The sequence below is a fragment of the Dysidea avara genome, chromosome 6 (assembly GCF_963678975.1).
Source record: "Dysidea avara chromosome 6, odDysAvar1.4, whole genome shotgun sequence".
Taxonomy (NCBI): domain Eukaryota; kingdom Metazoa; phylum Porifera; class Demospongiae; order Dictyoceratida; family Dysideidae; genus Dysidea; species Dysidea avara.
The window spans coordinates 22,661,713-22,685,118 of record NC_089277.1 but is presented as its reverse complement, the minus strand read 5'-3'; the positions used below and the strand labels follow the sequence as shown (position 1 = coordinate 22,685,118).

General features: G+C 37.8%; 2 protein-coding genes and 1 long non-coding RNA gene across 9 annotated transcripts in view; 2 read left to right on the top strand and 1 right to left on the bottom strand.

Annotated features, from left to right (window-relative positions):
• Positions 1-23,406, bottom strand: part of LOC136258578 (uncharacterized) — a 219,617-nt gene that overhangs the window by 36,984 nt on the left and 159,227 nt on the right. The gene's annotated exons all lie outside the window — the stretch shown is intronic.
• LOC136258951 (uncharacterized) lies at positions 15,006-16,658 on the top strand. Its single transcript, XR_010703129.1, has 3 exons — positions 15,006-16,028; positions 16,077-16,282; positions 16,346-16,658. It is a non-coding gene; the product is annotated as an uncharacterized lncRNA (long non-coding RNA).
• Positions 19,139-23,406, top strand: part of LOC136258577 (uncharacterized) — a 66,467-nt gene continuing 62,199 nt past the window's right edge. The window contains exons 1-9 of one of the 3 annotated variants that reach the window (XM_066051900.1): positions 19,139-19,629; positions 19,678-19,840; positions 19,967-20,071; positions 20,122-20,277; positions 20,325-20,389; positions 20,450-20,469; positions 20,520-20,652; positions 21,073-21,137; positions 21,197-21,349. In XM_066051900.1, the coding sequence (XP_065907972.1) occupies positions 20,193-20,277; positions 20,325-20,389; positions 20,450-20,469; positions 20,520-20,652; positions 21,073-21,137; positions 21,197-21,272 (444 nt within the window). In that variant the 5' untranslated portion in view covers positions 19,139-19,629; positions 19,678-19,840; positions 19,967-20,071; positions 20,122-20,192 and the 3' untranslated portion in view covers positions 21,273-21,349. Of the gene's footprint in view, positions 19,630-19,677; positions 19,841-19,966; positions 20,072-20,121; positions 20,278-20,324; positions 20,390-20,449; positions 20,653-21,072; positions 21,138-21,196; positions 21,350-23,406 lie in introns of those variants that run through there. The other 2 variants (XR_010702840.1, XR_010702841.1) reach the window with 2 other exon arrangements.

Here is a 23,406-nt window from a genome sequence, read left to right as displayed (position 1 = left end):
CACCAACTCATGTATTAGCAGTTTCTAAATGTGGAAACTCTGAGCAGTTAGCATGCTTCATACCACAAAGAATTTCCAAATGTGGAAACTCAGTCAGCTAACTTTTCAACCACAAAACCATGCAAATCCTTATGAATGCACAGTATGATGTAATCTTTAAATTACTAATTTTGTATACATCTGTCACTCTACATAAATTAAATTCAACAGTGTTCACTATCCATGTAATTTTATATTGACATTGTTACAAAATCTATAAAATAGGCGCCATTACAGTGTCACAAAATACATGCAGGTTAAATGCCGCAGCATTATTATCATTATTGTAGACAATTATTCAATCAGATTTTCATTAGACACAGCACTCTAATTATAATGTGTGTCACCCTCTTCATCTAGTCGTTCTAGATACAACGCTATTGTGTTAACTGTAGTACTTTACAATGCAGCATAGTTTGCATTAGATCTAGGATTAAGTTTACAATAAGTAAACAGTGTGTTAGCATACCAAGAAATGTTGCACACCAAGGAATGTTGTGTTCAATAAAGGCTAGTATGGGACCGGATCTGTGAAAAGGGATTTCTAACCTTTTGTATTGTACTTGGCAATACATAACATGACTTGTGAATATGGTACCAGCCTGAAATTTGGTTACTATACACTCCTAGCACAGCACTATTCCTGGATGAGATTTGAAGACAATAGGTTAAACACATGATGAATTACAACACGTCAAACTTGGAAATCGGAAAGGTTATAAGACGTCTTTTGCAGATGAGATTACATCATATGGTGATAACATATAGTGGAAGGTGAACATACAGTAAAAGGTAGGTTCGGTACATGCACAAAATTTCTGCAGGGTCAATGGGTCACAAACCTCAATGGCTGTGTTATCCATGTTCTGCCAGAGATATAGTACATTGTGTGGTTTGACCAATACCGCTGAAATTGGGCCAAAACATATACAATGTTTTACATTAGGCACATCCGCAATGGTATTGCTCAACCCATTTTATTAGTGAGTAAGAAGGTACAGGCACACACACACACACACACACACACACACACACACACACACACACACACACACACACACACACACACACATAGCATGTACGCAAGCACTCACACAGACACACACATGCACACAGATACACCTGTAAGGAACACTGTGCACACATTTCATAGCCACACATGTACATTACACTCAAAACTTTCAAATTAAGTCTTCAGGCAGATGATGAATAATGCATGCACATGAACTCATTAACAGCTATACTGAGAATGTGTGGCTACACACAATAATACATTAGCAGGTTTTACAGTAAAAGTTAGAGCTGTACTGATATGGGATTTTGGCATGTACCGATATCCGATATGGATACCACCAAAAGAAGCCAATAACCGATAGTCGATCCGATATTTGCATTACAAACAAAAGTCATAGTTAATCTATGCAAAAGTGTACAGTTACCTACTCTACAACAACATGTGGATATATTCATTGTTCACTCTATGCTTGTGGTAATAGTGGTTTGGGTTTCTATTGTGCAACCCAGACAATTAGCACTGACAAACATTTTTATGCATACTCCAATGGAGCCTTAAACGGATATTTCTGCATTACTCCGCATTTTATTGGCTTATTTATTTATTTATTTATTTATGATTACTGGGCAGTCAGCACAGCTGGTGTGCCCAGGCTTGTGTGAAGACTGGTACAGTAGGTTTTCTTGTGACTGTTCTTTTATTACAAAGGTACTATATATAACTGCTTCATTTATTTAAGACTGATAAGCTTTCCAGCAACAAACACTAGAATCGCGTGTATTTGTATGGCTTCTCGTAGCGTAGCACTTGCTGTCCAGTGAACAATAAGTCACTGCTACTGAACAGCCACATGGATAACGTAGAAAATTATTATTATAATCCGTTTATGTACAAACTATTGCTGTATAAATATCGGTAGCGATATCGGTCCTCGATATCGGTCCTGTACCGATGCCGATATTGGTAAAAATTGCCATATCGGTGAACAATATTTTGGCCGATCCGATTATCGGTACAGCTCTAGTGAAAGTGGTTGGATTGAGATCCTAGTGCTGCCAAAATATTTCCTTTATGTAATGGTTTCCAAAACAATCTACTGAACACATAAAATTTTGAGGGACATAAGTTTTGTATATTTTGCAGTTATTCGGAAATTATCATTATGGATTATCAGGACTGGCTCTGCATGTAACCTGTGTAACAAGTGAGTGGCACTCAAAATAAAACTAAATCCTAAAATTTGTTAATCCACAAAGTTACATACTGTACCTTAAAATTCTTGTACATACATAACAGTATCATCACAGACAGAAACACAACCACACACATACACTTATTCACTAACATACCACTCAATCATGTGCCTGCTTGGAGATTACAGCTGTGTGAAAATCAATTATACAATCAACTAATTGCAATAATAATTTGAATTAATTGCAGAAGTCAACACACAATCAATACATACACTATACTGCATACACAATGATGACACTTATAGAAGGTACACACTTAGCCAGGGGATATTGAATAACCCATTAAACACTTCAAATATGAGCCATAGAGTGGATGTGCCATAGACAATGACAACTGCAGGATCCTATAACACAGCTAAAAGTGGATTTTTCTTAAGATAATTAACATTTCACTCAACCAGATGATTAAAGGTGACTGTAAAGTTGCCAAGCCCAGCAACATGACTGCAGTCTTAGGCATGTGGTAAATAAAGGCCTCATGATCCAAAACTTTCTCTACATTTAACCTAGCATTGTTGCTGTGCAGAATACAGTGTAACTGTGGCCTACACAAGTGAAACAGGTAGTGCATATGTATGATATGTGTATGCGTGTATACGTGCATGTACAAGTGTAGCTAGTATGTATTTGTAGCGTGTCTGTGCATATGTGCTCAAGTGTGTGTGTAGAGTAGAGACTATAACATGTATGCATTGAACTGAATCCTAAATACATTTAATAACTCATGGAAGTAATTACGCACGGTCGTGACATTTTGCTTATTTATAGCACTGTTTGACCCATATTTCTACATATGTGACTGGATTTGACAAAACAAGGCTTAGATGCACAAAGCTTTGTTAGGAGATATGGCGATTTTAAAGAATCATTGTGTAATAACTTCCCAGTGCCTACAGCTGTGCAAACAAAATTTGCACCAATTATTCATCTGTTTACTAGCTATCACTGAGTGGGTGTATACATTTCTGATACCCAAAATTTGCCCTGTTTTTGGGCAGAATTTTTCGAGCGGGTAATAATATCACAGGTGGTAGTAATAGGGTGGGAGAGTGGGGGTGGACGGTGGTCTTAATATAGGGGTATAAAATGAAGTAAGAAGACGATTGGAATCCAGTGGCCAAGTTTGGGCTCTCCATGGCCCTCAAATTACTCCAAATTGACTGTGAACACTATTGGCGAGCTCTCTGTGAAGTCCCAGCTCACTATACACCATTATCACAAAGCCATGGCCGTTTAATGGTGCCAATCTCCCACTCGTAGCTTTGACAGGGTCGGAAGAAAGCTGCTACAAAAACCAGACTTGCCAGTGCTGAAGGAAGTACAATGTGAAATATAATAGTGTATTAGACCAGCAATCCATTTCTGGTAAAATCGTAAGTTTGATTTTGTTTTTGGAAACCTTGTTATATGAAATCGGTCACATATTTTTGTTCAAATGCCTGACACTTATTTACAATCAACCTAAATTTTATTGTGCATTTTTCTGTAAACCATAAAGCTGCCTTGTCCTTTCCTCTTCTGAACTTGTAAACTGTACACCTAGTCTCCTTTACGTACAAATATTCTAACACCCTGAATTTAATCTTCTGGCAAACCACAGCTGGTTGCTGGTGATATTTCCCTAGCAGCTAGCAAGGTAAGTTGACTGACTGTATGTATTCTCATTTAATTATAATGCTTTCTTTAACCTTCTCACAGTCCCTATTATAGTGAGCAACGTGCACACATACATTACAAAGCAAAACACCAAACACTGTGACATCTATAACAGTGACTACAAACACATCACGTGCATGATACACTTCACTCTGTTTGTTCACAGTATACTTTCCTGTGGTAGTTATCTCAATCATTACCCATCTAATCTCATCACTACTGGTGCTCCATCGTGTGTGCGTGCCTCGAGTGCCTTACCTAACGATTCTCACGTGAAGGAAATAGTGTCCGTGCACGTGATCAAAACTGGCGGTAATCAGTTCGTCTTTATTTCTCTGTGTAATGACAGTACGTATAGCGACTGTTTGGAAACAGAAAATTGATGGCGGCAATCGCCGGAAGGCGTAACGTTAGCGCCTTACAGTGAACCAATCTTACGGGATGCTTGCGTCTAAAACAACCTGTCGAAGGAAGAGACTGAATTCTTATATCCGCCACGGAAATTTGGTCTTTTTGGTATGTAGACTACATAGCCTATGATAGGGTGTCCAATGAAAAAATCTACTTTCTTTACTACTGCAGGATACTTAGCTTGTTGTACTGATATTTAAACCACTACAAATCAGAAGCCGCGAGTCTTTTAGATTGAGGAATCGGCACATCGTATTTTCGCCGATTTCGTGATTTGCAGTAAAAACGTGGAATTGTAAGTGCAGCTTCTTGCAAAGGACTGCGTCGAACTTTCTTATTAGCTGTACAGGTATGCTATCTTAAGTTGTTGTGCTGTGCAAACATGCATAGTAATGGGTAAACGTCTAGCTGGGTGGCTTACAATGGCTCGCTTTTGTGTCTGCAAAATCATGAAAAATGTGTTTGAGTTGTTCTGGGTCCTACCAGGAGATAAGCCAGATCCCTCAGTCTATAATGCAAGTTTGAAAAGAATCCTTCAATTGTTAGCTTTATAGTGCAATGTTACGGGTGTAGACTCTACATGGTTGCACAACAATAAAAGTGAGTTTGTATACAATTGCACTAAAGGTAGGCATTCCAGTATCCGAGATTTTTTTAATAAAAAATTTCTCCGTATATTCCCAATAGAACCCTGGCACAAAACAACAACTCGCGTTTAACTTGGGATTGCTCCGTAGTCCGAGCTCCAATGAACTATAGCTACGCCCAACGATCACAGAATACTGCAAAATGACTTAGATTCCTTAACACAATGGGCTAGCAACTGGAATTTAAAATTCCCAAATGCAATATTTTACAATTTACAACCCACCACAGTAAAAGCACTTTTACATATAAAATGTCTGGAACTGGAATTTAACATTCCCGAATGCAATATTTTACAATTTACAACCCACCACAGTAAAAGCACTTTTACATATAAAATGTCTAATACTTCATTGAATATTGTATCAGAGCACACCTATCTTGGTATCCGCCTCCATCATACACTATCATGGGAACCTCATGTTAACTATATTTGTGGAAAGGCAAACCGTCTTCTTGGATTTCTGAAAAGGAATTTATATAATGCCCCAATACAAATCAAAGAACACTTATACAAACAATTATTGTTACCTTCTATTGAATACTGCTCAGCCATCTGGGATCCTTATCACCAAACAACAGTTAGCAAATTAGAAATGATCCAACACCGAGCTGCAAGATTTGTTCTTAATAAACCATGGCACAGATCCAGTCAACAACACAGTATTACAGATATGCTTAATTACTTTCAATGGCCAAGTTTAAAAAGTAGGAGAAGGAATGCTATACTTATATTATTATTCAAGATTGTAAGAAACTTACTGGTGCTACCAAACCATTGTTTACCCCCAGCCAACCCCTGTATCATATACTCGTGCTAATAATCCCCTCAAATTTGCACAGCTGCAATCCAGAATTGATTTATATAAGTATTCTTTTCTGTCAAGAACAATTATTGATTGGAATAACTTGAAAATTGACAACATTGACACAATTAACCTTGACACTTTTAAGAACATTATAGATAAGCTAAACAATTTGTGATTTGTAATGCACATGCCCTTAGTGGGCTTTGCTAATTAATAATAATAATAATAATGAGGATGAGGATGAAACTCGCTATGGGGTTTGTCCACACGCTTATCATCATGAAAATCTTAGTTTTGTCGTGCGCGTTACATATAAGTAAGTTTTATGTTGTTTTGTAATCTTTTTAAGCCTTTGTAATGTATGTAGAATAGTTTAAAATTTTAAAAAACGTAGTGTCGGGTGGAAGGTAGTCACTGCTGCTTACTTTAAAGTGCGTAGTTACTTCGCTCGGGTTAGCGATTTTCAGCTCCAGAGCAATTTTCTGATGGCTGTGTCATCAGCTCAAAAATACAAACCACTTCAAAGTCGGCATAACAATGCCATAATTGAAACCACAACTCCACCTTAGGTATTGTTGTATCATTGTGGCACCTCCACTTTAGTTGTTTACCTTTATAAGTTGTTAATTTGATGTTTTTACTTACTTGAGATAGCTTCTTGCCTGTGTCTATGTACCATTGTATTGAGAAGTGTGCAGTAGGTGAAACATATTTGCTCACTACAAAGCATACAAAGATCGCTGAGATCCGATAACATCTGAAGTTACTCTCATTATATGTACAAACTTGCAGCTAGAAGCAACTGCAGTTTCACAACAGTCCAGATTGCTAGATGGCTTCCTGATTTAATTGTGCCATTTTTCCCTTTAAAATGTATGGGGAGCCCTGGAGTAAAAATGTACTTTTTTTCAGTTTTAAAGCACTGTGCATGCCAAAGTAGTTAATTCCAACCCAACAAACTATACATTTCTGAGATCGGCAATCAATACTCTATATAAGAAGTCCATTTTTCCAAAGTTTAAAAATCGGGCTGGAATGCCTACTAAAGGTAACCTGGTAAGTACCAGATCCCATAACTTAAATTAAGTACTTATCATTACTTATATAATTACAATTAGCTGCTAAATGTATCAAAGTTAGGTGGCTTGAGATGTTTGGAGCAGATGCTACAAGGACATGTAAAATGGAAACTATACTGGTTGTCTGAATCCTAAACTGTATGCTATCTGGCTGGTGACGACGAAATATTACGGTGATCTTACGAAGTTTCCAACTACAGACCCATTTCACTGTTATGTATTCTCTCCAAGGTAATGGAAAGATTAGTGTACAACAATATTATTGATCATGTACAGAAACTCTCCACTAAATGCCAATTTGGTTTTCTTCCCAAAAGATTTACATTACAACAATTGTTGGTATTTGCTAAAAACGTTTTATAGCCTAAATGTGAAGTTGATGTCGTGTATATGGATTTTCGAAAAGCATTCGATACAGTTTCTCACGATCGTCTTTTACAAAAACTATGGGCTGTTGGAATAACTGGAACAGTTTGGAAGTGGTTCCAAGCGTATCTGAAGCAACGATACCAATGCGTCAAGGTTGGGGACTCATTTTCAGATCTATGTAATGTTTTATCAGGAGTTCCTCAGGGAAGTGTCCTTGGACCCTTACTGTTTGTCATTTTCATCAATGATTTACACGAACATATTCAATTCGCAATTCCCTTTATCTTTGCAGATGACACCAAGTGTCTATGTAAGATTAGATCTTCTGATGACACTGAGAAATTACAAACAGATATCAACAATGCCTTTATCTGGAGTATTACATCAGAACTATTTTTTAATTATTTCAAATTCGTTCATCTTCGCTTCTGGGCCAAAGACTCATTAGACCATTCAATTTATAGCATTAATGGACAGCCAATCCCTCGTTTATCACACCACAAAGATCTTGAGGTAATATTCACATGTGACTTCAACTGGACAGCCCACTATTCATCTATTTCTGCAAAAGCTTATAAAAGTTTAGGTCTTATCAATCAGGAGAACTTTTAAAACCAATTGTATGGAAGCCAAGAAAAACTTGTACATCTCATTAGTAAGATCCCAACTAATCTACTGCTCACAAATGTGGAGACCGCAATTAATAAAAGACATAACATCACTAGAACGCATACAACGAAGAGCAACTAAGTATATTTTAAATGACTCAATGGCGAATCCAGGATGGGACATTTGGGGCAAATGCCTCCCCCCCCTCCCCTCCCAGTGACTTCTCATACTATTACAACTTTATGTCAAGCCAAGATCAGCTATGAAAATATGTACATTTATTAGCATTTATTACAAATTCACCTGAAACCAAAGCGAACCAAACTCAAACTATATATCTATGAAATTGTCACCCTGCACCTTCGTGCGTACTAAGCGCCTCTAAAAATAATTATCGTGTTGCTGTTTTTAAAGACATTCAGAGCTATTTAAACACTTTTAAAGACTTAACAAAGGCCAAAATGGTAAAAATCAACAGTGAATACTACTAAGAGGTGTATTATTTGCTGCACCAAAATGCAGCAACTAACAACAGAATCTGACTCTCCCTAACCACCTACAACTTGGCCTGTCTGTGCCCCTCCCCTTGCCAGGTCCTGGATCCGCCCCTGTGACTACACCTCTACCTATAAATCCAGACTGGAACAACTAAACCTCCTACCACTAATGTACATCTATGAAATAAATGACCTTATGTTCTTAATAAAATCATTGAAATCGCCATCAGACAACTTTGAAATTAGAGACCATATTACCTTTACCAGTAACTCTACTAGATCAGGGACACATCACAAGCTAACCCATCCTAGAACAACATCAGCGGTACAGCGTCACTTTTACTGCAATAGAATCTCACGACTTTACAACTACCTCCCAGTTATTAACATTTCATTACCAACTAACATTATCAAACGCCAATTACTTATGGACTCATTTTTACAATAATTTCAATTCTGATCGAGCCTGCACTTTTCACCTTCTTTGTCCATGTCATCGCTGCTCCAGTGTGCCTATATCTGTAAACTTCAATGAACTGTAACTATAATTCTGTAATTAACGGTAACTAAGATTGTTTATTTATTAATTTTTTTTCACCTTGGATGTCAGCACCTGTTGCTGGCATACCTTCAGCATGCAATTTTGATTTTACTCGCACGCATGCTGTAAAGCTAAATAAATAAATAATTAAATTAAAATAATGCAGCCCACTGCGTGTGTAATTGAAACTACTTTACTAGTTATGGGTTAATTGCAACACTAACCACTTACACTTTAAATATATCAAACCGGATGGCACGAAGCTGCAGCTGCTTTGGTGGCAGAGATCGCCGACGGAGAAAAATTGGCGATAAAATATTTCGACATCACCAGCCAGATAGCATACATACTTGGATTCCTTCCATCTTTGCAGTATAGACTAAGTAAGCATCCAACCATGTCACCATGTGGTGAGGAAGATGTGGCTTCTCTCGTCGTAGATGGTAGTGCGTTCAAAACAATTTTTTTACGATGCTGGTTTGAAGAAAACAACCTTGTGCAAGCAATACAGCAAGACATTTTTTAATAACTATGCACGTTTGCAGAGCATAGCAAGTCTAGATAACACCTAGCAAATAAAAAAGCTCAAACCATTTATTTGACAGTAGCTAGAAACTGGGGCTAGAAACTGACCAAGCTAGGCCTAGGTCAATTTCTAGCTACTGTCAAAGAAATGGTTTGAGCTTTTTTATTTGCTAGGTGTTATCTTGGCTTGCTATGCTCTGCAAACGTGCATAGTTATTGAAGAATGTCTGGCTGTATTGCTTGCACAAGGTTGTTTTCTTCAGCATCGTAAAAAATTGTTTTGAACGCACTACCATCTACGACGAGAGAAACCACATCTTCCTCACCACATGGTTGGATGCTTACTTAGTCTATACTGCAAAGATGAAAGGAATCCAAGTATGTATGCTATCTGGCTGGTTATGTTAAAATATTTTATCACCAATTTTGGCCGTCGGCGATCTCTGCCACCAAAGCAGCTGCAGCTTCGTGCCATCCGGTTTGATATATTTAAAGTGTAAGTGGTTAGTGTTGCAATTAACCCATAATTAGTAAAGTAGTTTCAATTACACAAGCAGTGGGCTGCATTGTTTTTCGTAAAATCACCGTATTATTTCGTCGTAACCAGCCAGATAGCATACAGTTTAGGATTCTTTTTAAACTTGCATTATAGACTGAGGGAACATCCAGTTGTATGAACATGCTGTGAGGAAGATCTGGCTTCTCTCCTGGTAGGAGCCAGAACAACTCAAACACATTTTTCATGATTTTGCAGACACAAAAACGAGCCATTGTAAGCCACCCAGCTAGACGTTTACCCATTACTATGCATGTTTGCACAGCACAACAACTTAAGATAACATACAGCTCATAAGAAAGTTCGACTCAGTCCTTTGCAAGAAGCTGCACTTACAATTCCACGTTTTTACTGTAAATCACGAAATCGGCGAAAATACGATGTGCCGATTTCTCAATCTAAAAGACTCGCGGCTTATGATTTGTAGTGGTTTTAAATATCAGTGCAACAAGCTAAGTATCCTGCAGTAGTAAGGAATTTATTTGGTGAAATTCGATTTTTTCATTGGGGACCCTACCTATGAGTTAGTTCAATGGTTTGATGACCATTTAATCCTAGTGTGTTGGAGTGCCAGTTCGAAGCAACCGGTTTCGCATGACTGAGCTGAAATGAACTGAAAAGCAGCCATTCAATGACACCCAGCTGGTGTATCAAGTGAGCACTTTAGATTTCTTGGTAAGGTCAGCATTTGTACAAATATAACCACAGGTGATCACGAGTATGCACATTCCATGGAGTTGATTTGAAAAATCATAAAAGAATGGACCAATAGTAAGTACGAATTCTGCATAACCTTTCATCATTTTTTTTGCTCTTTCCAGGTCCTGACAAGTTACACCCTTATGCCCTAAGAGCCACAGCAGCAGAGATATCACCTATGCTTACCCACATCTTCCAACAGTCTCTCAGCTACAGTAGATTACCAACTCAATGGAAGCATGCATATGTCACACCAGTTTATAAAAAAGGAGACAAATCAGATCCCAAAAACTACCGTCCAATATCACTAACTTCAGTAATCTGCAAAACCATGGAGCACATCATTGTCAGCCAATTAATGAAACATCTAGAGTCAACCAACATCTTAACAGAAAATCAATTCGGCTTCAGAGAACATCACTCCTGTGAATCACAACTGCTTGTGACTGTCAATGATATAGCCAAAGCAATAAACAATAAACTACAGGTAGATTTGGCAGTACTAGACTTCTCCAAGGCCTTTGACAAAGTTGCACATGCTCGACTTCTAAACAAACTGGAGTATTATGGAGTGAGAGGAAGTTTGCTGGAATGGTTATAATCATTTATACACAACAGAACACAGCAAGTAGTAATAGAAGGCCGTTATTCCATATCTTGTGACATAACATCTGGTGTCCCCCAAGGCTCAGTTCTTGGACCTGCCCTTTTCCTAATATATATCAACGACATAACTACAAACATACATAGTGAGTTGCGACTGTTTGCAGATGACATTTTAATTTATAGGCCTATACACTCACCAAGTGATCAGAAGATTCTGCAGGATGACTTAACTACTCTTATAAAATGGGCAAATGAATGGCAGATGGACTTTAATGTATCTAAATGCAACATCTTACAAGTTACCACACACCATACCACCAAAACATTTACATATCAAATGAATGGAGTGCCCTTGAAATCAGTAGAAAAGATTAAATATCTTGGAGTTTACTTGAACAATAAACTTTCATGGCACGATCACATTGACTACATATGCAACAAAGCAAATCGATTACTTGGTTTCCTAAAGCGAAATTTACATTCCTGTCATAAACACTTCAAAGAATATGCCTACAAACAATTTCTGCTACCATCTATCGAATATTGTTGTGCCATCTGGGACCCACACCACCAAAATGACATTTCTAAACTTGAAATGATTCAACATCGAGCTGCTCGTTTCATCTTAAATAAGCCTTGGAACAGACACCACCGTGACAGTATCACAGACATGTTAAATGAACTAAATTGGCCATCTTTACAAGAACGCAGAAAGCAAGCACGCCTCATCCTATTGTACAAGATAGTTAATCATTTATTATTGGTCCCAAATCGCTGTCTGCCATCATTAAATCAAACTGCTACCAGAGCCCATCATGATCAGAAATTTAATCATATACAGTCTTCAGTAAACACGTATCTCTATTCATTCCTACCCAGAACTATTCCCCATTGGAACGATCTATGTATCCCTAATCTATCTACCATTGATCTTGAAACATTTAAACAATCAACTACTCCTACTTTGTAACTGTAACTTAGCACTTATTGTATTTATTGTAACTTAGCCCTCACTGTAATTTAGTACTCATTGTAATTCTAGCACTTATTGTAACTTACCACTTACTGTAATTTAGCACTAGTTGTAACCTAGCACCTATTGTAACTTAGCACTTATTGTAACTTAGTACTAATCATTATTGTAACCTAAATTATAGGCACTTATGTTATTGTAACTTAAACTAGGCACTTATGTGTACGTACCTTGTACATTAGCGTAAAAACCCTGTTGGGTGTTTGCTAATCAATAAATAAATAAATAAAAATAAATAAAGCTGTAACATTTAAACTGATTTGTGTCGAGATATATGGTGGCATCTCTGAATACTGTATGTGACGCACACGTGTATAATAAAGTTAGGATGATACTGATAAAGTGAGTGATATTATTATACATGTAAATGTAGTTAATGGTTATTTGTAAGAAGGTGTCTTGGATTCTTGTACGATGATGATGTCGTCCATTTGTATAAGCCTGTAACAAGACATGTTCAGAAACACAGAATGAGGTATGTTAATGGATACATGGCATGCAAAGAATTGAATGCATGTGTTTTAATAGGTCATGATATAAAGAACTTAAATATCCGAACTATCTGATAATCAACAGGGATCTGCTAGGACTATTCATGAAGTACGTACATTACTATATGTGACCGGATTTCATATAACAAGGCTTCCACACACACAAAATCAAACTTACGATTTTACCAGAAATGGATTGCTGGTCTAATGCACTGTCATATTTCACACCGTACTTCCTTCAGCACTGGCAAGTCTGGTTTCTGTAGCAGCTTTCTTCCGACCCTGTCAAAGCCACGAGTGTGAGATTGGCACCATTAAATGGCCACGGCTTTGTGATAATGGTGTGTAGTGAGCTGGGACTTCACAGAGAGCTCGCCAATAGTGTTCTCAGTCAATTTGGAGTAGTTTGAGAGCCATGGAGAGCACAAACTTGGCCACTGGATTCCAATCGTCTTCTTACTTCATTTTATACCCCTATATTAAGATCACCGTCCACCCCCACCCTCCCACCCTATTACTACCACCGTCCACCCCCACCCTCCCACCCTATTACTACCACCGTCCACCCCCACCCTCCCACCCTATTACTACCACTTGTGATATTATTACCCGCTCGAAAAAGGCTGCTCAAAACGGTAAATTTTGGGTATCAGAAATGTATACACCCACTCAGTGATAGCTAGTGAACAGATGAACAATTGGTGCAAATTTTGTTTGCACAGCTGTAGGCACTGGGAAGTTATTACACAATGATTCCTTAAGATCGCCATATCTCCTAACAAAGCTTTGTGCGTCGAAGCCTTGTTTTGTCAAATTCAGTCACATATTTATTTATTTATTTATTTATTATTATTGATTAGCAAAACCCATTGGGTAAATCGCTAATGTACAAAAACAAAATTTTAGTGTCTATGCATTTTGCAAACAGTTCTTGAAAGTAAGTAAGTCTATATTGTCAAGATCTTCCATATCTAAATTGTTCCAGTCTGGTATTGATCTTGGTAAGAAAGAGTTACTATATCGATTTGTTCTGGCATACAACTGTAATAGCTTCAAGGGATGGTTTGCCCTGGTACTTGTTGCAGGAGATAACACTGGCAGATACTGATTTGGAACATAAATTAATTTGTTTACAAACTTAAACAACAGCATCAGACGTGCCTGTTTCCTACGATCTTCCAGTGTTGGCCATTTTAATTCCACTAACATTTCAGTTATACTGTCCCTATGATTCCTTCTCCAAGGTCTATTTAACACGAAACGTGCAGCACGATGTTGTATCATCTCTAACTTGTGAATGAGTGATTGTTGATGTGGATCCCAGATAGAAGAGCAGTATTCAATAGATGGCAAGACAATCTGTTTATATGCATGTTCTTTTAAGTGAGGTGGACAATGGTGGAGAGTTCTTCGCAAAAATCCCAGTAGACGATTAGCTTTATTGCACACTGAAGTTATGTGAGGGGTCCATGACAACTTGTTATCTAAAAGTACTCCCAAATAGTGATGTCTCTCAACAACTTCTAAGGGGATTTTGTACATTGTATAGGAGAACTCACTAGCAGAATGTAGCACATATGTTGTTAGTGTCTTACTAAATTGTCTTGCAGATGATTTCAGTGATTGTCAACCTTACAGAGAAGGCCGCACACCTACACAACTACAAGCTATCGCACAAAGTTCCCCCAGGGGGGGGGGGGGAAGCGAGGAAAATGCGGGGAAGAACGAGGAAGAAATTAAAAGCCCACAATCACAAAAATAGAATTACGTTGTACAATGCAATGTAACTATATCAATAATAACATTGTTAACATTTTTTGCATAATGTATGATAGTTTGAGATTTAATATTCATTGTAGCCAAGTGACAAAAAGAATTTAATTACTGCTAACACACTGGAATTTCATTATGGGGCTATGAATACATTTGTAAGTGCATGAAAAGGTTTCACTTATTGTGTGGTTTATAATAATAATAATAATAATAATAAACTTTACAGTGTACATATACCTACATACATACAAGTTGCAGATGTTGGTATGATACAATTGGGACATATGGCAGCACACTGATGGTCCACTGACATCCTGTGTCAGTGGCCGGAAGCTAAATTGTAGCAGTGATTAGCTACAAAGTTTACTTACTAGTCTAAGATTACTTTAAAGGGGGGGAAGTTAACAGTTAAAGGGAGTTGAAGTTAGGTTGGTGAGGGATCTTTGAACACTTTGAGCATGGACATAGAAATGAAAAAGAGCAGGTGTTGTTGGAGGTGAAATTGGCAGTGAAATGATTCCACAGATAATCTAAAAGTTTGGCCTTTATCTTGAGTGGATTGTCCTGGTAGTTGATAATGGGAAGGGCATTCCAGATGCGAGGAAGCCGGTTAAAATAAAAGTTACTAGTGGAATTGTCAGGTGATCTTGTTTGGAGTAGCTTGTTTCCAGAAGCTAGACGTGTGTGACCAGTTGCAAATTTAATGAAATTATTGATGTCAAATCCATTGTGGGGGTTGTGGAGATTTTTAAGAAAGAACATCACATCATTTACATCAAGAATGTACATCAGGGGTAGCATATGGAGATTAATAAGACGAGACTTGTAGTCAGTAGAGTAATCATTTAGAATGTATTTAGTTGCACGCCTCTGAACACGTTCGAGTTGCTGAATGTGCTTAATTAGGTGGGGTTTCCAGATGACCGAGCAGTAGAAAAATTGGGATCTAACAAGAGAGGTATATAGTCGAGATTTGGCTTGGACATAATTTTGTAGGGAGAAAGATCTTCTTAGAAGTCCAAGTACCTGATAGGATTTGGAGATAATGTGGTTATAGTGAGCATCCCATGACAGGTCGCTTGATAACATAATTCCTAGATCTTTGTATGTATCAACACAAGAAATCTGGGAGGTGCCGATATTGTAAGATGTTGGAGATTTCCTTTTAAAGGATAGCAGAAAGATTTTTGATAGACCGAATAGAAGATTCCAGTGGGTACTCCAAAAGTTTAAATTATTTAAGTCTTCTTGAAGTTTAAGTGAATCTAGTGGTGAGGAGATAGTTTTGATGCATTTGGTATCGTCTGCAAATAGAAACAATAGACAAAATTTAATGATGTCCGGAATATCATTAACATATATGAGAAATAGAAGTGGGCCAAGTATACTTCCCTGTGGGATTCCGGATAGAACTGGGAGAAGGTGAGACAAAGAGTTGTTAATCTTCACACACTGATAACGATTAAGTAGGTATGATTCAAACCATGACCAAAGCTTGCCAGAAATTCCAAGTGATCGAAGTTTGAATAACAGTTCCTTGTGGGGGACACTGTCAAAAGCCTTTTTGAAGTCAAGATAGACTACATCAGTTTGGTCATTAGTACTATGTATGGTGTTCAACATGAGAAGCAACTGTTGCACTGTGGATCGATTTTTTAAGAAGCCAAACTGCTGAGGTGAGAGAAAACTTGAAATGTAAGAAATGGTTTTGTTGTAAACTAGTTGTTCTAATACCTTAGATGTTATACAGAGTAGAGAAATTGGACGATAGTTAGTAACTTGAGTCTTGTCACCAGATTTATGTACAGGAACAATCGTGTGTATGCGCCATTCATAAGGTATGGAGCAACTATTTAAACTGATTGTAAACAAATGGTGCAATGGCTTAGCAAGAATGTTAGCATATTGTTTGAGAATCCTTGGGCCAATACCATCAATACCAGTGGCCTTGTCAGTATGGAGTGAGACGAGTGCTTCATATACTTCCTGTTCAGATATTTGGATTGATACTAAATGACATCTGACAGATGGGTCAATTTTGTCAGGGTAGGGTGGGAGTACGAAGTCTGAAGAGGTAAACACAGAGAAGAAATATTCATTAAGAAGAGAGACTTTATCAGCACTGTCAGTGGCAGGAGCACCGTTGTAAAGGACAGAGGATGGTATAGAGCTGGATTTTTTGACACTTCTTATATATTTGTAGACCATGGAGTTATTATTTGGTGCAAAGTTAATTATTAACTTTCTTTCAAACTTTTTGTGGCTGGTGAATGATAGGTTTCCAAAGTAGTATAGCTACACATTGAAAATGCCTAATGTACAAGTTTGGAAACTTCTTTGGAAATTGAGTTCATTTCCAAACAGTTTCCAAACTGAAACTGGCAATGTGCAAATGTGTAAACCCTTGTGTTTATGTACATGCACAAAACAGTTTCCAACGTGCGCACTGAGGCTGTTCTTGCTGTGTATATATATATATCCACCCCAAAAACACCTTCGCTGTAAAAAAGGTGCGCCCAAGAAACTACAAGTACCTGGAACCCAATGTAAAAAAACAAAAAGAAAAATCAGCTTAGCTGAAGTGAAAAGTAACTGGTAACTTAAAGAGCTGATATCTGAAGCGACCAAGAATACAATTACTAATGTTTAATCCATGCAAGAACACCTTGGCTATAAAACAGGTGTATACATGAAAGTAACTGGCAACTGAAATGGCTGATATCTGAAGCGGCCAAGAATGAATGGTCATATACAACTAATTCAAAAATTTAACACTGAACCTTTATAATTCAGCTGTGTTCTATATTCACTCTTGCTGCATCATAAAGTAATTTCTTTTAACTCTAATTGGCTGGTAATTTGGCCGCCTTTTTTGCTCTATTATACTGACTATTAAAAAAGGCGGCCAAATTACCAGCCAATTAGAGTTAAAAGAAATTACTTTACGATGCAGCAAGTGTGAATATAGAACACAGCTGAATTATAAAGGTTCAGTGTTAAATTTTTGAATTAGTTGTATATGACCATTCATTCTTGGCCGCTTCAGATATCAGCCATTTCAGTTGCCAGTTACTTTCATGTATACACCTGTTTTATAGCCAAGGTGTTCTTGCATGGATTAAACTTTAGTAATTGTATTCTTGGCCGCTTCAGATATCAGCTCTTTAATTTACCAGTTACTTTTCACTTCAGCTAAGCTGATTTTTCTTTTTGTTTTTTTACATTGGGTTCCAGGTACTTGTAGTTTCTTGGGCGCACCTTTTTTACAGCGAAGGTGTTTTTGGGGTGGATATCACTCATTTTTGTCAGTGATAGACTCTACATTTGGTTTAAAAGGTAATTTTTTGGAAATGAGCAATTAACATTAATGCAGAATATTATCTTGGAGAGTCAGTAAAATCCATACATAATAATGATTGTTTCATAACACCGTCAATTCGGAAGTATTAATTTACGGTGTAGTATGACTGTTCTATTAGAGTAAATTTATCTTTACTGCCTGAACGTCATGAATATATCTCATATCTGTGCATGTTAAATGCTTCAGACACCTAATTAAACTTGCAAGTGCCTAATTAGTTCACAGTTGCTACACAGCTATAAATACATTTGTAATTGTTATCATCATAATCATTTATCATGTTATAACCATTTTTTAATATTTTGGTCACAACTTCACGATTAGAGCAGCAGAGAAAGGAATAGAGGACTCAACCATCAAGACTTGTATATGGGAGATGGAACAGTATTGCGATGGACAATGCCGGTACTAACCCCTCAAGGGTGTTGCAGTACAGTATAGATGCAAGACCAGAGCCTCGATCGTCACCTTTTGACTGTGGTCACAACTTCAGGATTGGAGCAGCAGAGAAAGGAATGGAGGACTCAATCATCAAGACTCGGGGAGATGGAATAGTATTGCCATGGACAATGCCAGCACTAACCCCTCAAGGATGTCACAGTGCAGTATCGATACAACCACTCCAACCAGTGCATAAGACCAGAGCTCGATCATCACCTTTTGACTGAAATTTTTATACTTGATGAAGCAATTTAAACAAAAAAGTTGTAGTACTTGTACTTTCCTGAGGGAACATGTCCCCATAGTCCCAGACTCCCTTGCCTGTTCAGCAGAATAATAGGATTGAGCCTTACTACCACTTTCACCTTTATTCTTGGCCTGAATGTACATATCAGCAACATAATACAGTAGCTGTGGATAATGCTAGTTAATGCCCCTAGGCAGAGCTATAGGGGTGGGAATTTTTCCCTACTATCATACTATCATAGTAGTTCTTCTCGCAGTTCTTTGCCTGGCCATCATCAACTGCTGTCCATCAACTGCTGTCAAAACATTAGTCTCGTCCCCCAGACCCTTCCTCGAGCATGCTTATCACACAAAAATAACTTAGTTTAGCAGTGCACAAACAATTATTCATTGACAGCTTCTACTACACTTACCGCATTGTTGAACCATGTATACCACCAGGATCCACCAGGATCCACCAGATTGACAACCAACACGTGATCTATTTAGGGGAAATCTCGTGGAAAGTCCCTAATTACCTTAAGCGGACACTCATGATACGTGGTTTTAAATTGAATGGTTTAAGAATGTAACTGGATGGTGAGGCGTACTTTAATCGGCTCGACTTTACTGAGAAACTAGAGCCCCTCGTGAGAAACTACATCGCTTGAGCAACGCTTGAAAAAGTAAGAGTCCGGCAAGAATACTGAGGGACTCTATGATATATGCCGGTCTTGAATGCTAACGAAACGAGGAGTGAAGTTTGTGCAACGTGTCACATCGCCACACACTGATTCACCGTGTTTGTGCGATAGGGTTTTTGGACCTGTCCACCAGATGTTGAAAGGAAATTCATTCCAACTTGTGAAGTTATTGGTATACTCATTGTTGGGGTCCATGGGGACATCGATGATCATTTACCAGTCAGCTGTAAGTAATGTCACAACAGAAGGAAAGGAACCATTTCCATACCCCTATGGCATACTGATTTTCCAGGTCAGTTTATGTACACCCAACCACAGAAATGTAGAACTTTGGTTGCAGGTGGAAAATAAACACCTTTTTACTCAGTTACAAGAGATTCACCCAGCTGGGATAAAATGTTGAAGTGAATGTAATTAGTACCGACTTGCGGTTCATCAGGTATTGGACAATTCCAAGTGTCCAGATTATGCAGTTGTCCTCATGTTCAAGTTTACACGTTTAGGCAAGTTCCACAACATCCTATAATCTATTACTATATCAGTGTGGAATAATGCTTATATAATATTTTTCATATTCCATGCTTTAGGTATGTGTATTGTATTTAACACCTGCTTGTTGGTTTTTGCAGGCCATCTGGTCATACTGGTTTATCCACTAGCAGTTGAATGTGATCATGGTACATATGTAAGTTGAGACCATGCAGGAACAAAGATACAGGTGTCATGAATTTCAGGTCAGTTGACATTCATAGGAATTGTATTATCGCAATTGTTCTTTTTGTAGTTATCAATTATCAGTGACCAGTTTGTGATAGCGTACTTTTGTTTGACTAATGACCAAATGTTCTGGTTTACATGCTTACCCAACAGTTATGTTACTCAGTTAACCTGCATATGGGATATATATTTTTAGTTCATTTTGATTATTCATCCTTTATTGGTACAGCCTGGCATATTGATTTTTTGCACATTCTCTTTTTAATTCAGTGCCTGCTGGATTGTTTCGTCAGATATCGAAACAGATGTCTTTGATGTTGCGACCAATGTTCCAGGTCAGTTTGCATGTGTGTTTAATTTAAGGTTGACTTCAGTGCCTGCTTATTCTTTTACAGGTCTCAGTATTGAGTGTCATGTCAGTTGACGTACAGAAGAATTGTATTATTGCAATTGTTGTTTTTGCAGTTATCAATTATCACTGTATACAAGTGATGTGAATTTGCAGGTCAGTCTACTCAGATGTATCAGGCATATTGTTGATGGGTTCGAACAAGTATCCAGTGTAGACTGTAGTGGCATCAAGGGTGTTAATTTCCAGGTCAGTTTACATGTTGTGATGTTAGTGATTTTTTCCTAGTACCAAGATATTAAGTGTATTGTATTTAATGCCCACCTGTTATGTTTTTAAATTATGGTATATCAGTGTAGACAGTGCAACAGTAAGCCTTCTGTGTTGTAGTAACTATTTGTTTCATAATATTATGCTGTTGTCCCGGAATGGCACAATTTTTGGGCAACCAGTGTGAAGTCCAGTGGTACAAACATTGTATTATGACCAAGTTGTGACAACGTACTTTTGTTTGACTAATGTCCTAATGTTCTAGTTTAACATGCTTACCCAACAGTTATGTTATTCATTCACTTAGCCTGGGATATAATTTTTGTTCATTTTGATTATCCATGCTATTATTGACACAGCCCGGCATATTGATTTTTTGTACATTCTCTTTTAATTCAGTGCCTGCTGGATTGTGTCATCAGATATCGAAACAAGTGTTTTTGGTGTTGCGACCGATGTTCCAGGTCAGTTGCATGAGTGTTTAATTTAAGGTTAACTTCAGCGCCTGCTTATTCTTTTACAGGTCTCAGTATCGTCATGGTGACATACAAGAAATCATCACTATTGTTGGAACTATTTTTAGTCAAGTCTTGATGTGATGTTAATTAACGTTGTTAGACATTGTTGTATGTTTACCATATGGCAAGAAATTATCATGGCCATCATGAAATTTGAATATTGTGTAAGTTGTGTGGACCAACCCCAACTCATACATGGTCACTGGCAAACCACGAGCCACAACACCAACCACATTCGAGCAATCCATTACAAAATTTTGTTGCACCATTTGTGTGTGCATAATACTTAATGAAAGCCACAACACAAGCTACATGGTACACACTACATAGAGGTGGTAACCCCTAAAGGCTTGTTACCTTTTGTATTCACCTTATCGGCCTTTGCGGTTAATCTATTAAAAATTACATGTAAATAGAGAATTGAAGAGTATGCTTAAAGCACCTTCGCTAGTGATTTTGTTCTTCAAACCATAAGACAACTGGCGATTTATAAACGCTCGCATGGGGTGTGGTACTAATTGGAATTTAAAAGATTTCTGCTTAAAACGCCATCCCTAGGGAACTTATGGTTCAGCACGCTGTCACAACTTCTTTATCAGGCATTAGAGTTTGTGTCCACGTCGTGTATTTAAAAGTTATTGTAGGGATTAGAGGTTGATTGAAGAAAATACGCGTATAGGCAAACCAGGATTGGATAATGTCAGTGCTAGATGGACTATACAAATACGGCTATGTTGACTGGTTGACTGGTATAACGTGACAGTAGTTGTAACATAAGGTAGAGAAATAAAGTGAAATACGCCTATTTTTTATTTTGCGATGGTTACTTTTTATTTTAGCGAGGTCGCAAGAAAACGAATAACTATGATGATGATGATAACGACTCCTAAAGATTTTTTATCATATACCGCAATACAAATTTATTGAGAGATGTTGCGTAATTTAGGACTGATATTGCGAAACCGGCCCTACACGTAAATAACTCACAGTAGTGGCCGCGCGTATTTTAATTGGGCGTGCGCTTTGTAGTTTCTTGGCCGCGCGACTCACTACCGTGAGTCTTGATATCTACTCAAAAACAGCCAAGCTGTAAAAAAGGAGTGCTGCCCTTGAAAAGGCTATGGTGAAAAAAGATGTGAAATCCAAGGTGGCGGCCAAGAACTGGCTGTGATGGTAGGTTAATGGTAAAAATTTTAATAACGACAATTCAGGTGAATTTGGTGCCGCTTGGTCAATTGGCACAAAATCACCTGAATTGTCGTTATTAAAATTTTTACCATTAACCTACCATCACAGCCATTTCTTGGCCGCCACCTTGGATTTCACATCTTTTTTCACCATAGCCTTTTCAAGGGCCGCACTCCTTTTTTACAGCTTGACTGTTTTTGATTAGATTTCACTTCTTTTTGTATTTGTATACCCCAAAGCCGGCCTATGGCCAGCTTTGGGGCTTTTTAACCTATATAATTTTCTTTTCCACAGGAAATAGAAAAAGATGAAGCAGATTTTATAAATACTTTAACTCATTCTGATTTTATCAGTAAATGTACAAATTATATATATAATGCAAATATCAAGAGTTCATTATATTATGAACTCTTGCATATATTTATTACATGTCAATTAATCCCTACAGGATAATTTGCAGCTGATCTCTCTACTGAGTGACTTGAAATGTAGCTGAACTCTCTACAAGGTGATCTGCTTGTACATAGATGAACTCTTTACAGGATTCTCTCTACAGGGTGACTTGACTCTAGCTGAACTCTGCAGGGTTATCTGTTTGTAGTTGAATTCTCTACAGGGTGATTTGTTTGCAGCTGAACTCTCTACATGGTGGTTGCTTTGTAGCTGAACTCTCTAAAAGGTGACTTCTTATAGCTGAACTCTCTACAGGGTGATCTTTTCATAGCTGAACTCTCTACAGGGTGATTTGTTTGCAGCTGAACTCTCTACATGGTGGTTGCTTTGTAGCTGAACTCTCTAAAAGGTGAGTTCTTCTTAGCTGAACTCTCTACAGGATGATCTTTTCATAGCTGAACTCTCTACAGGATGATTTGTTTGTAGCTGAACTCTCTACATGATGAATTCTTTGTAGCTGAGCTCTCTACAGGTGATTTGTTTGTAGCTGAACTCTCTACAAGGTGATACTTCTAGGTGATCTCTCTACAGGATGATTTGTTTCTAACTAAACTCTCAACAGGGTGATCTGTTC